General features: G+C 34.0%; 2 protein-coding genes across 2 annotated transcripts; one reads left to right on the top strand and one right to left on the bottom strand.

Annotated features, from left to right (window-relative positions):
- Positions 1–143: 143 nt before the first annotated feature.
- Positions 144–2,408, bottom strand: LOC106104246 (leukocyte surface antigen CD53-like). The gene is made up of 5 exons (XM_013284231.1): positions 2,271–2,408; positions 1,878–2,066; positions 1,486–1,656; positions 995–1,204; positions 144–442 (listed from the first exon to the last, which is right to left on the bottom strand). The coding sequence occupies exons 1-5, from the start codon at positions 2,334–2,336 to the stop codon at positions 371–373; spliced, it is 708 nt and encodes a 235-aa protein (XP_013139685.1). The 5' UTR covers positions 2,337–2,408; the 3' UTR covers positions 144–370.
- Positions 2,409–2,787: 379 nt separating this feature from the next.
- LOC106105238 (CD63 antigen-like) lies at positions 2,788–13,927 on the top strand. Its single transcript, XM_013285521.1, has 6 exons — positions 2,788–2,898; positions 3,111–3,215; positions 3,790–3,981; positions 10,031–10,201; positions 11,199–11,423; positions 13,180–13,927. Exons 2-6 carry the CDS (start codon positions 3,150–3,152, stop codon positions 13,243–13,245), a joined length of 720 nt encoding a protein of 239 aa, XP_013140975.1. The 5' UTR covers positions 2,788–2,898; positions 3,111–3,149; the 3' UTR covers positions 13,246–13,927.
- The last annotated feature ends 31 nt before the right edge of the window (positions 13,928–13,958 follow it).

The following is a 13,958-nucleotide window of genomic DNA, read 5'->3' as shown; positions in this document are numbered from 1 at the left end:
CTGCAATGAAAACTTGTTATTTTTGAAACTATAAACAATCATTGATGTTTTTGATCAATTTTTTTTCAGTTTTTTATAATCTGTATCCATAAAACTTTATTCTATATATGTGCAGTTATAACGTTATGAATAAAATAACAGTATTATATTTAAAACATTTATTTTAACGAAAACAAAGGAACTATAAATTATAGTGTCACATTATATTTTCACAACGAACAATCCAATTGACACTAATTCGAAATTAATACAACTCTTACAGCACACATGAAACTAAAGTATTCGACTAAAGACTATCTACAAAAATAACTATTTGTATTGACCATCCTAAACCTTAACTAAAGTTTTTAAAACAATACACTGACTTAATCTAAGACTCCAGTTCGACTTCCTCGTACTTAGACCTCCAAGCCAGCCAGCCCGAAGCGACAGTGATCAGCAACTTGAAATAATAAGTAACTTGCATCATTTAGGGTTGGTTAGAGCCCCTCTGTATAATGACATCATTTCACTAATATATTATGTTGCGTGCACAATAACATTAAAGTAAAATGCGACAGCCCTGTCCATGTCCCAACCCTGAAGACATTAATTAACGAAAGTAAAAAAAAAAAAACTTTTTATGACAACGCGTAGTGATACCAAGTGGGATTATTCCCAACCGTCACCCCACTCTGTACCCACGTGAGAATAAAAAGTTTCATCAGTCCCACGTTTAGTCCCACTATCATCAATAAGGTGACAGATGAAATCGTTAGTAGACATAAAATAAGTTCTAACCGTCCCCTCATCGCAGATGGTGGGAAGGATTTTTTATTCTCAACTGTCCCCACGTGGGGACAGAGCGGGATGAGGGTTGGGATTAATCCACCATGTGAGTAAGTGAGCCCACTTGTGAGAAAAACGCTCGAACGATTACTCCCCAAGTACAATTGCCATCTTCCTTATGCTTTCTACTCGTCCACTATTTATGACCGCATAGTATGTACTATACCTGTACTCCAGTGACTATTGCTGCTACAACACCGATGACGTAGGCATAGTAACTCAACCATTCGCCGAGAGCGCTCGCGCAGCCAACGAGGTAAGAGTTGGCGGTAGTGCAGACGAACGGCGAGACCGTGCCGTAGTCGATGTGGCAGCAACTGACCGGGATGCGGTCACGTGCCCAGTCGTTCCGACCTGCCACACCGCAGCATTCAAACTAACGACATAAACAAAAATCATAAAATCTAAATGCCCCTTAAACCGAAACATCTCCTTATATTGGAATACTGAAAGTCCCGAAGAACAAACTCAACTGTAAGGTAAAAGACACAGATAAAAAAAGGTTTTGTTCCCCTTTATTTCTTTAAGAATCGCAGGTTTAAAAAGTCTCCCATATAGCGACATCTAGTGGTTAGTAGTGGAACTATAAAATTAGTTTATGTTTCTAAACGATTTCTTTTTACTACTATTTAGGAGTCACAATTTTTTATTACTTACTTCCATTTGCAAATCGTCCCATAGTTTAGCGACGTCTCGCCGTGTTTCGTAAAACTGAACGCTCTGTATCATAGGAGCTCTGATTTCCGATACGGCATCATTTTTTAATCCGAATGCTACAACCGTCATTGCTATTTCAAACACCAAAGTCGTCAGCAAAAGTACTACATACTGAAATCATGATTAAAATTTTATTTACCTCTACCAAAAATTACCATTGTCATAGGCAAGCACCTAAATACTATACGACCAATAAACGTGCAACTAATTACGCCTAAAAACAGACAAAAAATACATCTTTAAAATTTTAGCGTCCTTTCTCATTACCATTTTATCGTCTATTTAGGATAGCGTGTTAGGTGCACTAGCTATTACCTAAAAGAAACACTTACCGCAGCAATAAAATAGAAATTTTCAGAAACAGCGCCATAAAATCCTAGAACGGACGTCAATATTATAATTACACCAGTAGCAATCACGAATCCTGGCAGTGTGATGAAGCGTTTTGTCAGCAACACATTGTAGTAGGAATACTCCAAAACTGCTACTATTCCGATTATCAAAAGAAGAATTCCTGTTAGCTGAAAATAATATTATAAAATTATAAGCAATTGATGATTTCCACTGTACTGGCTGTATAATTGTAAACAAGAGGTCTTAAAAACACTTTACACTGATTTTAAATGGTTTGTTTCTGTCCCCTATATTAAATTTCCGACAACGTACTTATCGGCTTTTTTTACAAAAAAAATCAGCAAGATTTCTATCCCTACAAACTTTCTTACCCAATAAATCGTATTGACACCAGCTAATGTGTACCTCACTGACTTTAATACTTTAGGAACTTTCATTTTTTTTAAAAAGCCAACAAAACGATCCTGTTAAGCTAATTCTTTACCGTACTCAACGAGTAAAAATAGTGATTCGCTATTGAAATGGTTTTTATCAATCTAAGTATCATCAATATCTTGGTTATCTCGACATATTCTTCTCGTCTTATCAATTTAGATATTCAAAAACATTGAACGCATTTAGGATACTTTAGATTTAGTTTTTTTCTTTTTGTTGCTAGAATTTGATCATTCATCTGTTTTGAGATAAAACTTTAAGATAACGGTAAAATTTGGAAACATAATTTAATCTTAATTCCTACGTGTAATGAATACCTATGCCTGAATTTTAGCAACTTTATAACTGTTACAACTTGTTTCTAAAATCAAAATAAAGGACGTTAATATTTTTTTGTTTTAAGAATGGTATCACCTTTTGGTAGCTTTAGTAGCATGGTAGCATTCGATTGAGTAGTAAGATTTCCAAGAGCGACTAGCAACACAGCCATTCGGTGTTTTGGTTCGATAAGTCGACGCTTGTCGCTATCCCGTTGTTTTTGTTGAACATATTGCGCATAAATTGGTAAGTTATTATTATACTCACAGAATTATAAATACAACTTTAAGATGTCCATTTATTCCTAAAATAAAAAAAAAATAATGATTAGAAGTTGGGTAAAAAAAGATATCTTGCAGGGCGTGTTAAACCCTCTTCACTTGTGTCAACAACGCAAATCAATGTTTTACTTTCGGCGCAGAGTGGGAAAGGAACTATTTTTTTTTATTTTCTTTCAGATTAAAGTTGAAATTCTAGAAAAATAAAATACTACTAAGATGGCTATCGGGGTGGGAATGTCGTGTGTGAAGTACCTACTCTTTTGCTTCAATCTTTTGTTTGCGGTAAGCATTTTTTTTCTCGAATGTTGTTTACCTTGCAGACAAAAGAGATCCAAATATCTCGTACATTTGAAACATTTTAAATGACTATAACTATGGATATAATAATTAAATAATTACCCGTGATTGAAATCAGGTTTATTTCCTACTGAGTATTTATGACTCAGAGTGCTGACGATTGCACAATATCAACTTTTTTTTTTAACTACGAGGAAGGACAAAGTTGTTTTAAAAAATTAGAAAAGAACTAAAGTCACTGGCATATATTAATAATCACTTATACCTGATTAAATACCTAAAATTGATGTAAATGTATTTTAATATTTTAAGATACATAGTTTAGTAGCTAAGTCTAATTAATATTGATTTTTATTTAATCTTCTTAGAAGGAAGATTCTTTTCCAGCTTAATTTCTGATAGAGATAATTTTATTATTAAAATTTATCACATTTCATATGCTTCATATTATATTCATAGCATTATTTCCGCCATTTTGTTTGTATACTATTACATTATAATAGAATTTACACAAACCAGTGTGATCATAGCATTTTACTCATATACCTTTTTTTTTTAGTTAACCGGCCTGATCATCCTGATTGTTGGTATTTGGGTTGAAGCGAACTCCCATCCTTATATCAACCTTACCGATGAAGGCTTCTACACTACTGGACCTGTAGTCCTCATTATCGTTGGAGTGATTGTGTTCATAGTTGCATTCTTTGGTTGCTGCGGTGCTGTGAAGGAGAACCATTGCATGATAGTAACGGTAAGTAAAGATAACTTCATCAGTTAATTATTACTAGCAATAATTACTAGTATTTTGAAATACTTTTTAAATAAATTTTGCCAACTCCTCTCATGTCCGTCTGTTATTAATTTTTATAAATCTTTCTTCTTTTGTGTAACACTGTATATTTTTTTGGATGGCAATAAAAAGATTTTTTGTAATTGAAATAACTCAAACACTACTGGGCCTACTTTAAAAATTCTTTTACCATTAGAAAGCTACATTTTAGCTGAGTAACATAGGCTATTTTATTACGTGGACAATATCGCGAGCAATAACTAGTAATTAATATTATAAACGCCTCATGAAAGTTTTCATCATTCAAAAAATCGGGTTTATTTAATTTATCTCATATGTTAATAATTATGAATATCTGATGCATTTGATTATGCTATGACCTTGTCACATAACTTACCTGAACATGTGCTTATATGTTATTAAGTAAGTTATTAAGTGAAATAAACAACCAGTTTAATTTTTTTCAACATATAATACATTTTTGCAACAAGTAATATAACAATCTCAACATAATAAGTAATTCTTGTATTTACGTTATCATGTTTTTGCAATATAACGTAGCTGCATAGTTTATTGTCCTTTATGTTGAGATCAAAATGTCAGTGTGCTGATAATTGTAGGAAAACATACATAATGTTTAACAGATTTTAGTGTATTTTAAACGTTCACAAGTAAAAAAACTTACTATAACATAATATCAAGTTTCTAATGGAAATACAAAACAATAATTGTAGATCTACAACTGAAATTTTAAAATATACCATAGAGCCAAAGGGCCAGCATTCTTTGCCCTAGTCACCCCTAACTTGTGTAGGCTATGAGACCCTCAGTACTGACATATAGTGACAATTACAAAGATTTGAATATATGCTAGAGATCTAATTCTACTTGGCTTAAAACAAATGAATCAAGGGAAAATTTTAATTAAAATTAATTCTTCAAACATCCAATTTTAGCCGTCTGTTCGCTTCTTACGATATACCTTAACTAAATGTCGGTCAGACTGCAATTGTCCCGAGAAGCCGTGACCTCTGGCACGAGCCGTCTCTGTCCGCTAATCAGACACTTCCTCGTAAGCAGTTAATGAGCCCTTTTGTACATTCTATCAAATATTTGTAAGAGTGACTAATAGGAAATCATCCTTTTCCCGTCATTAAGTTAACGACCACTTTTTAAAACTACGTATAACTATCCGTTAAATAAAAAAAAAAAACTTTTTCCTTATAACTCAAGTAACAGTGAACAGGTCACTCTCCAAAACAGGTTCTATCATTTAGACAATTCTACATACATAAATGCCATTCTGAGACAATCTGGTAGAAAATACGTAATAATTCCAATTCCGTTCGTCAAGTTATAGCAAAAATTTAATCAAAATGACAGTATTTAATCATATAAAAAAACAAGACGGATATCTAAGCCTTAATATTGACAACCCTAGGTCTTAATTGAGATCGTTAGGCCGCTGTCGAGATGTCCACTTAGTCAATTTGGTATCCGATATTATCTGGTTTTATCTAGAGCAACAGGTACACTTATCTTACTAAAATAAATGCGAAAGTTTAGATGGATGGATGTTTGAGTTTGTACCCTAAACGACTGAACGGAGCTCCATGAAATTTGACGTAGACGATGGAAGAACACACAGGCTACTCAATTTTGATTCTTTAATTTCCACGCGGACGGACTTGCGGGCGAAAGCTAGTAATTTACCAGTTTTGTGACTGAAATTCTGACTTTACATCTTCTAACTTTGTCTGTAGCTGTGTCTATAGATAACACTAACAAAAGCCTTCCTTTCCGTTGCAAATAGGTTATACATGATAGGATAATCCTAGTGACTTCACCTAGCATTAGTCACGATCCACACACAATTTCAAACATATTCTGATATTATATCTCTCAAAAACTATTACAAAAGGGTATTTCTAGATTTTTTTAGATCGATGTCATTGATACGCGCATTCTTAGAGAGTGCGCACACCTTTAGACTATCGGACAAGTCTCGCTTTGATTCTTATGGAAGTGCGCACACTACTTGTATCTTAGTTGTGCGACTAAACAGTTGAATGAGCAGCGAAACAATCGACAATCGCACAACAGTTGTCTTAGTCAAAACTATTGTATACAGTGATTCTTGCATATTGTTTGCATGTCATATAGACGTATTATTTCTTATTTCTATGAATAACTCGAGTGCATAACAAACATTATCAGTAACAAGTACTAACGTTATTAGATTTATCATTATCTATAGTAATATAGTTAAGTATATCAGGTTTTAATGAATGTCTATATTTATGTTAGAAACATCGGTTTTTATGGTAATTATTAGTGGTCCATAATATCTCACGGTTTCATGAAGGTCATATGTTCACATTAAAATTCCTATATGTTACAGATAAAGATTTGGTTTTATAATATTTTATTGCATAATCTATAGTAATATAATATAAAGGGGAAAGATTTGTATTTTTGTATGTATTGAAATAAATACCCAGCCGATTTCAAAAATTCTTTCGCCATTAAAAAACTACGGCATCAGCGAATGACACTATTTTATGTCACAGGTATGAATAAAATTATAAAGAGGAAAGATTTGTATTTATGTATGTATTGAAATTTTTGAAAAATTCGTTCATTATTAAAAAGCTCCGTTATCACCAAGTTGCATAGACTATATTTTTTTATTTTACGTGGACGTAGTCGCAAGCAACAACTAGTTACTTTATAAAAATATATGAGTATGAAAATAGATTTTAAATAGATATAAAAATCTGTCTCGCATAATTCCCTTCTGATTTTAATTCGAACCGTTATTGTTGCCAAACTTTGTGTACAAGTGGCATTTTAATTGTAAAAACAACGAGGGAATGCAGGTTGCCAGCACATCCGATTGACACAATAACAACCGCAGCATTACACGAGCATTCAACCTTATTTTTTATGGTGAACAAGCAATACGATATTCATGCGAATCTTGTAATTGCCATTTATAATAAGAATTCATTAAAATATAACGGACAAGTGGCGTAAGATAGTTATTAATGTTATCTAAACATTCATAACAATTTCTTTGTATCTCAATCACGGCATATAAATAATCAAGGATAATAAGGCAACTCTACACAAAAACCCACGTAAACATAACCATATGCATAAATGAACCTACAGAATAGATAAAATAACTTAAACAAGAATAAATTTACGTAATATTTTTATCCATTTGAAACATGTGTAAAGTATTATTTTCGTTTTAAAAATTGCAGGCTTATTGCTTCATTTCTAGTCACTACAGTACTCTAGTTAGTTTTTGAAAGAGAATAATAATGCTGATGGTGTGGTACAGGTGCAGAATTTCACGATGTTCACTGCACTTGCACTATTTACAGCAATATTGCCCTGTACCTGCTTAGTGTAAAACTATTTAACTACGTCGTAGACTTTGACTCCAAAAATTAAACAGAAATGGGATCCACCTGCAAGCAATACCTGTCGGATAAAAAAAAGAATTATCAAAATCGGTTCACTAACGGCGGAGTTATACCGTAACACACATAAAAAACATACAGACGAATTGAGTACCTCCTTCTTTTGGAAGTCGGTCAAAAATGTCTCGACTATACTTTTTATACAGGTGGATACTTAAACAATATCTATTATATATCACAATTTCTATAATACTTTTCCATTGTGACGTATACGTCCGGTAAGTAAAACAATATTCACATTGTTATTGTGTGGCATTATCGGGCATGTTGTGATTCAGAGCGCAGAAATATCATCGCTCACGTGACCACTTCGTAATACGTTGCGTTGGCGAGCTTGCTGGCCGTTTAAATAATGTCAGTAGCCCAGTATAATAATGAATTTAGAACGATATAATGTTCCCAAAATGATTGTTTGATTTTCCAAAAATCTATGCATTAGCAGGCCACCTTTGACTAAACTATCGCACAACTCTTGTGCTATTATCGATTGTTTCGCAGCCAATTCAACTGTTTAGTTACACAACTAACTACGAGCTTATGGTCATAAGAATCAAGGCGAGACTAAACAGTTGTGCCATAGTTTAGTTTCACGCTCTAAACAGTTTAAAAGCTATAAAACTCTTTTCAACCATTATAATAACAAAGCATTAACATAATCATATATTAACTGTTACTTAGTGGCTTAATCGTCACTAAGGGTGTCCATTAATGAGTTTGTACGAGAATTCAGCAAACTAGTTACTTTCAGTAATAAACGTTGGCTTTCAAATACAATATCCCAGACGTAGCTAAACGTGTATGTGTTGTGGGGTTATATCGTGTCGGATACGCCCACACCCCGTCTCCCCTACCCTGTCATCCGGGCGACTTGCTGGCGCCGTCTAACCCAAGAGCTTATCGATCGATAACCACGTACAGGATGTTTCTAATTGTGTCAGATCCTAAAAGACTACCAGTCGCAAATATTTTCGAATTGTAGCTTTGATATTTTTTTTGGTTATTTGTCTCTTCAGATATTTAAATGACAATGTTTTTGTACATTTGAATCTTAATATAACGCCTAACTAGAATAACTAGCCAGGCTGATCCAAGGTGACTCTTTCAAAGGCCAAATCGGCTTCAAATTAAATTAGTCATGTTTCAATACAATGCTTACATTATTTTTACATTAAATGGAACAAACTTTATTACTATTTAGTTGTTCAGCATAACGTATTTGTCTAAAATCTACGCTAAGAGTTTCCCTAAGTGTAGTTGGAAGTTTCGAATTTAACATAGAAGTAGTCAAATGACATGTAATGATGGATATAACAAAAGTTAAGTTTAAAAAAAAAAACAGGTTTATTTTAATAATTTTGTAAAGTAAAGGCCCGAATGAATGCAAGGCCGTCCGCACATGCAACATACGTTCACTTTAAACGAACTGTGTCCCTAACCGTCGGAATATCGATAAACTCTTTGAAAAACCGTGATAACTCTGTTTATATTACACCACGTAATACCTAACCTAAGGATACTTATTTAATATGGTTGTCTTATCGTTCTTTATTTGCCTTCATATAAATAATAACTTAAAGCACTGTCAATTGTTTTGAAGGCGACTATGACGTCATCAGACAGATCATTTACAGCCTTTATGTTAAACTCAGATCGCCGGGGAGTCCCCGATAAATACGTCATAACTGTACACTCTCTGGCACTGTTATTAGTTACTTAAATTACATGGAAGTCAATATAAACTCAAATGAGATCAGACACTGTCCTCCATTTTTAAAACTCACGGCGCCCCAAGTAATTTTGGGGCTTCCCGTTTAGGTTATAAGGCTTCAAATTTTAACCGATCAAGCTACGGTCAAATTTCATATACAAAATGCTCGATAGCGATAAATAAGGTAATAATATCCAAACATTATTCGTATTGACCTATATTAAAACTTATTAATCAAACAAACAACGAAAACATAAAAGAATTTTGTCACACGCGCACATTTATTTTTGATCTCGACATTTGTGCAACATTAAGAACTAGTTCTACTATGATTCTTCGCTGAGAGATATATTTATCTTAATAAAGGTCAATAGGGAAATTATTGTTTTATTAGCTAATTAATGTCTAAAAGAACAACGCTATAATTATGAAACCACAAGATATGGGATTATTCCAAACCGTCACCACCCTCTAAATAAAAAGTTCCCTCCGTCCCAACTCTGGCGACCAGGGAACGGTTGGAACTTATTTTGTTTCATAACAGTTCCATCTGTCACCTTATTGGTGATAGTGGGACTAAAAGAAGGAACGGATGAAACTTTATGCTTACGTGGAGACAGAGCGGGGTGACGGTTGGGAATAATCTTAGATTTGTTCCTGACTTCGGCCGCGAGATATAATGAACTATTTTTATTTATTTATTTAAAACTTCATCCAGTTCTGTCCAACCTCTTTGGAGCTACGTGATAACATCCAGACATTCACAGATTAAGTTAACAAGAATTAATGTTTGTTACCTTTTCCTCCACAGTTCGCTATATTCCTGCTGGTCATCTTCATAGCGGAGCTGGCGGTTGGTATTGCTGGTTACGTAAAGCACGACGATATAAAAGACTCAATCGTACGCCATCTCAACACCACAATCAAGGAATATCCGACTAACAAGGAGGTCCAGAGCACCTTCGATATCCTGCAGACTGACGTAAGTTGATTATTCTTGTAATTGTTCACTTGGTTCGTGGTAATATATCTGAACAGCGTAGTCTTGGGTATACCCAATAAAAAAATAGTTAAAAAATAAAAACGGACTCATAATTCCTATAAGACATTTAAGGATAGGAGTTGAGTATGAAAAATCTGTAAATAAGACAAATGAGAAAATGCACTTTCGCCTAAAATATACAACTTTTTATAATTTAGTTAAATTTTATTTATCAAAAATTACACTTGAATTTATCCATTACATTTACAGGCATTGCCTAGTGTAGGCATCACTAGATTGTATGTATGTTAACCATGATTTGTAATTATCTTTTAGTCGGTATAACTGTTATTGTAATTGTTAATCTCTTGTTTTTCAATAAAATTATTTCTATTTCTGTTCTATTTTGTTTTTTAAGGCAGGGGAGATGATGATGATTCTATTTTGTTTTAAATATAAATCATATACGAAATTAGTATTAAAAATCCCTGATCGTTTGTAGAAGATTGATTGTTTTCGTTTTCGTTGGCATTTATTGTGTTCAGGACAAGCTCGCGCTCGATATATAAATGTTATTTTTAAATTAGAATGGCGCCGCGCCGTTTAGAAGATACCAAATCTATTAAATGAACAATAATCGAAAGGCCACCTTAAGTGCTGTACTATACTATTTTTATGTACAACTAGGTGTTCGTGTGTGGCTTCATCCGCACGGGATTTCAAAAATTTTATTTTATTGTTTACATTTGTCGTCGTCATTACGTAACATGACAAACTTTCTTAATGTTGGCAGCAGCTTATGGTCTCTTTCCCACATTCGAGTTTTTATCCAATTTATTTACACCCTGAGTTTAATAGCGTGAAAATATATAGCCTAGAACGTGACGTAAGTGTAGGACTTTTTAGGACTGACATCTTAGGCAACAAAGAAGTGCGTTTACGCTTTATTATAATAGTATAGATAATATTCTTTATTTGTTCTATTGTGATTGTTCAGTTGCAATGCTGCGGTATCTACGGGCCGGGAGACTGGGCCAACAACTCGATGGCGATCCCCGACACGTGCTGCGCGGGCCGCGAGATCAAGGAGGGCGCGGCCGCCGCCTGCGCGCCCGACTCCCCCGGCTTCCACTCCCTCGGCTGCGTCGTCAAGCTGGTGCCGCTCTTCAACGACATCGCCCTGCTGCTCGGCGGCGTCGGCCTCGGCATCGCCTTGGTGCAGGTCAGTCTACACAAACACCGCATCAACCTCTCCCGCCACTGCCTGATAGAGGCTCGGCTTAATATGACGTTACTGTTAAATAAACTAACAAAATACGATATTTTCATTACATATTTTACACGTTGGATTGTTATCAGAAAATTTGGTGGGACAGATCCTAACTTGTATACAACTGACATGGCATCGAATTTATAATCTTACTAATGTAATAAATGCGAAAGATTAGATGGATGTTGAAATTTGTAGCCTAAACTGCTAAACGGGTATCGATAAAATTTGGCATAAATGTAGAAGATAGTCTGGACGAACACATAGGCTATTTACTATTGACTAAAAAACTCTATAAACTCTATAAACTCTATAAACTTTTGATATAAAACTCGATAATAACGTCCGATTTTGAATTGGAATAAAGCAAAAAGCTATGAAAAGCAGATTTTGAATGTAAAGGAAAAATTTTATCGACATAGTTCACTGTTCAAACCTTTTAGAATGATTAAAACGCATACTAGGTCAGTACTATTCCTATCTCTTTGGATATTACCCCATTGTACACAATGATAGCTAAACAATCGCACAAAGCAGTATCTTTGTTATACATGCTAGCTTTTGCATGCGAATCCGTCTGCGAGGACTTAAAAATACTTACTAAGTAGCCTGTGTTCTAACAGACTGTCCTATATCTTTTTTTTATATCATAAGATGGCAAACGAGCGTGCGGCCACCTGAATTCGCCGAGAAAGCGAAGCGATCGCTGCCCATATACATCCGCAATTGCAGATGCGTTGCCTACCCTTAATCAATGGAAAAGGACATGCACATAAAGAGGATATTTCCCCTTCATCTGCGTCTTATCCACCGTTAAATCCACTTTCCCTTCCCATCCTTGCTGTATAAGAAAATGGTGGGAAAGGAAAGTGACTAAAATTAGGCCTCCCGCATCACACTCATCAGACAAAACGAGGATTTGCTCCCAAATCACGCCTGTCTTGTGCGTGGTCGTGGTATTGCACTGAGTGAGCCGGCCTATTCGAAATTTTAATTTAATTAGTATTTTGATACATTAATAATTAAGATTGATGTTAAACTAGGTCAATACACGCTCACAATAACCCGTGACTACGATATAACAAAAATTACATCGACAACCCTAAAGTGCACTTGTCTATTATGCAAGGAAGTGGGTCATCGCCTCGCACTTGACTCTATTGCTCACTTGCCAAGTCCCATTTATTACTGAACAACTCAACATACGAACATAATAGTAAAAATTTCTAAAAAAACATAGTCTAAAAAATATTTAAATTTTTTAAACATATTGAGTTAAATTTTTCTGCGAATAAATTCACGTTTCTTAAAAAAGAATCTTTTCTCGTCTTTACCCCTGTAGTAACAAAACTCAGTGCAAGGCCTGTCCCCAACGGCTGAATATTGAGACGATTTTTCGCTTCGTAAGGCCTTAAACTTTTAAATAACTTTCAACTAAACACAAATTCAACAACACAAGGTAGCACACAGAAAAACACGTACCATGGTGACGTCTAGAAAAATACTATGTCTGAGCGACTCCTTGCAAAACCTCTCATCAGACTACCCCTATTCCCTTTCTAACAGTATTTTTGACCGACTTCCCAAAAGGAGGTACACAACCGACATCAATAATTGTACAATGTATACATAACATAATAAGAGAGTTTTACATATTCAAGGAATTGTTTCGTTACTTTTAGTGTATCTTGTAAATTTGTTTTTTCAGCTCGTGGGAGTGATATTTGCGTGCTGCTTGGCGCGCTCCATCCGCAGTGAATACGAGACTGTGTAAGCAACCCTGACACATAAACTATTGCTGTCTCTTTCAGTGACAGAGATAGCAATACAAGTGTTACAATTGAAATTCATACAATTGTCAACTTTAATCTCATGCTGTTAGTGTCCATTTTTCAATTTTAATTATTGTGATTTAATTATAAGTTTGTCCGTATATATTGTAAGTTATGTTTGTTTTCACATTTTATATTTTAAATACAGTTTTATAAGAACGCTGTTAGTTTCTCTATTAGTTAGATTTTCATTATTCCATGAACACAGTATGTATACTTAAAATAAATAGATTTATGTTTACAGTTACAAATAATTGATTTTGAAAGTAAAATTCAGGAGAATTTGTATCTTCATTTAATTCTGCAATTTCATTATCTTATAGATTTTCATATACAAAGTTCATTCAGTGTAGAAGACTGATTTTGGTATAGAAATGGTTTAAAATTGCCAAATTTTATTAATATTATTTTTAATTCTTTAATATTTTCTAATATAGGTGACAAATGTATTCTTCATATAGTTGTAGTGTGGTGCACATTTTTTGTAAAATCTTAGATTTCAAAACGTTCGGTATAGATTGTTTTTCTATAAAAACAATATTTGTATCTTAACTAATTTGATGTGTAGCATTTTTAAAGTTTTTCAATGTATATGCCTATTTAAAATAAAATATATGATCTAATTGTTTTTTTTTTTTTCTAAAATTTACTTATA

Source organism: Papilio polytes, unplaced genomic scaffold (assembly GCF_000836215.1).
Source record: "Papilio polytes unplaced genomic scaffold, Ppol_1.0 DF824270.1, whole genome shotgun sequence".
Classification (NCBI taxonomy): domain Eukaryota; kingdom Metazoa; phylum Arthropoda; class Insecta; order Lepidoptera; family Papilionidae; genus Papilio; species Papilio polytes.
The sequence above is the reverse complement of the archived record's forward strand: the minus strand, read 5'-3'. Positions and strand labels throughout refer to the sequence as shown.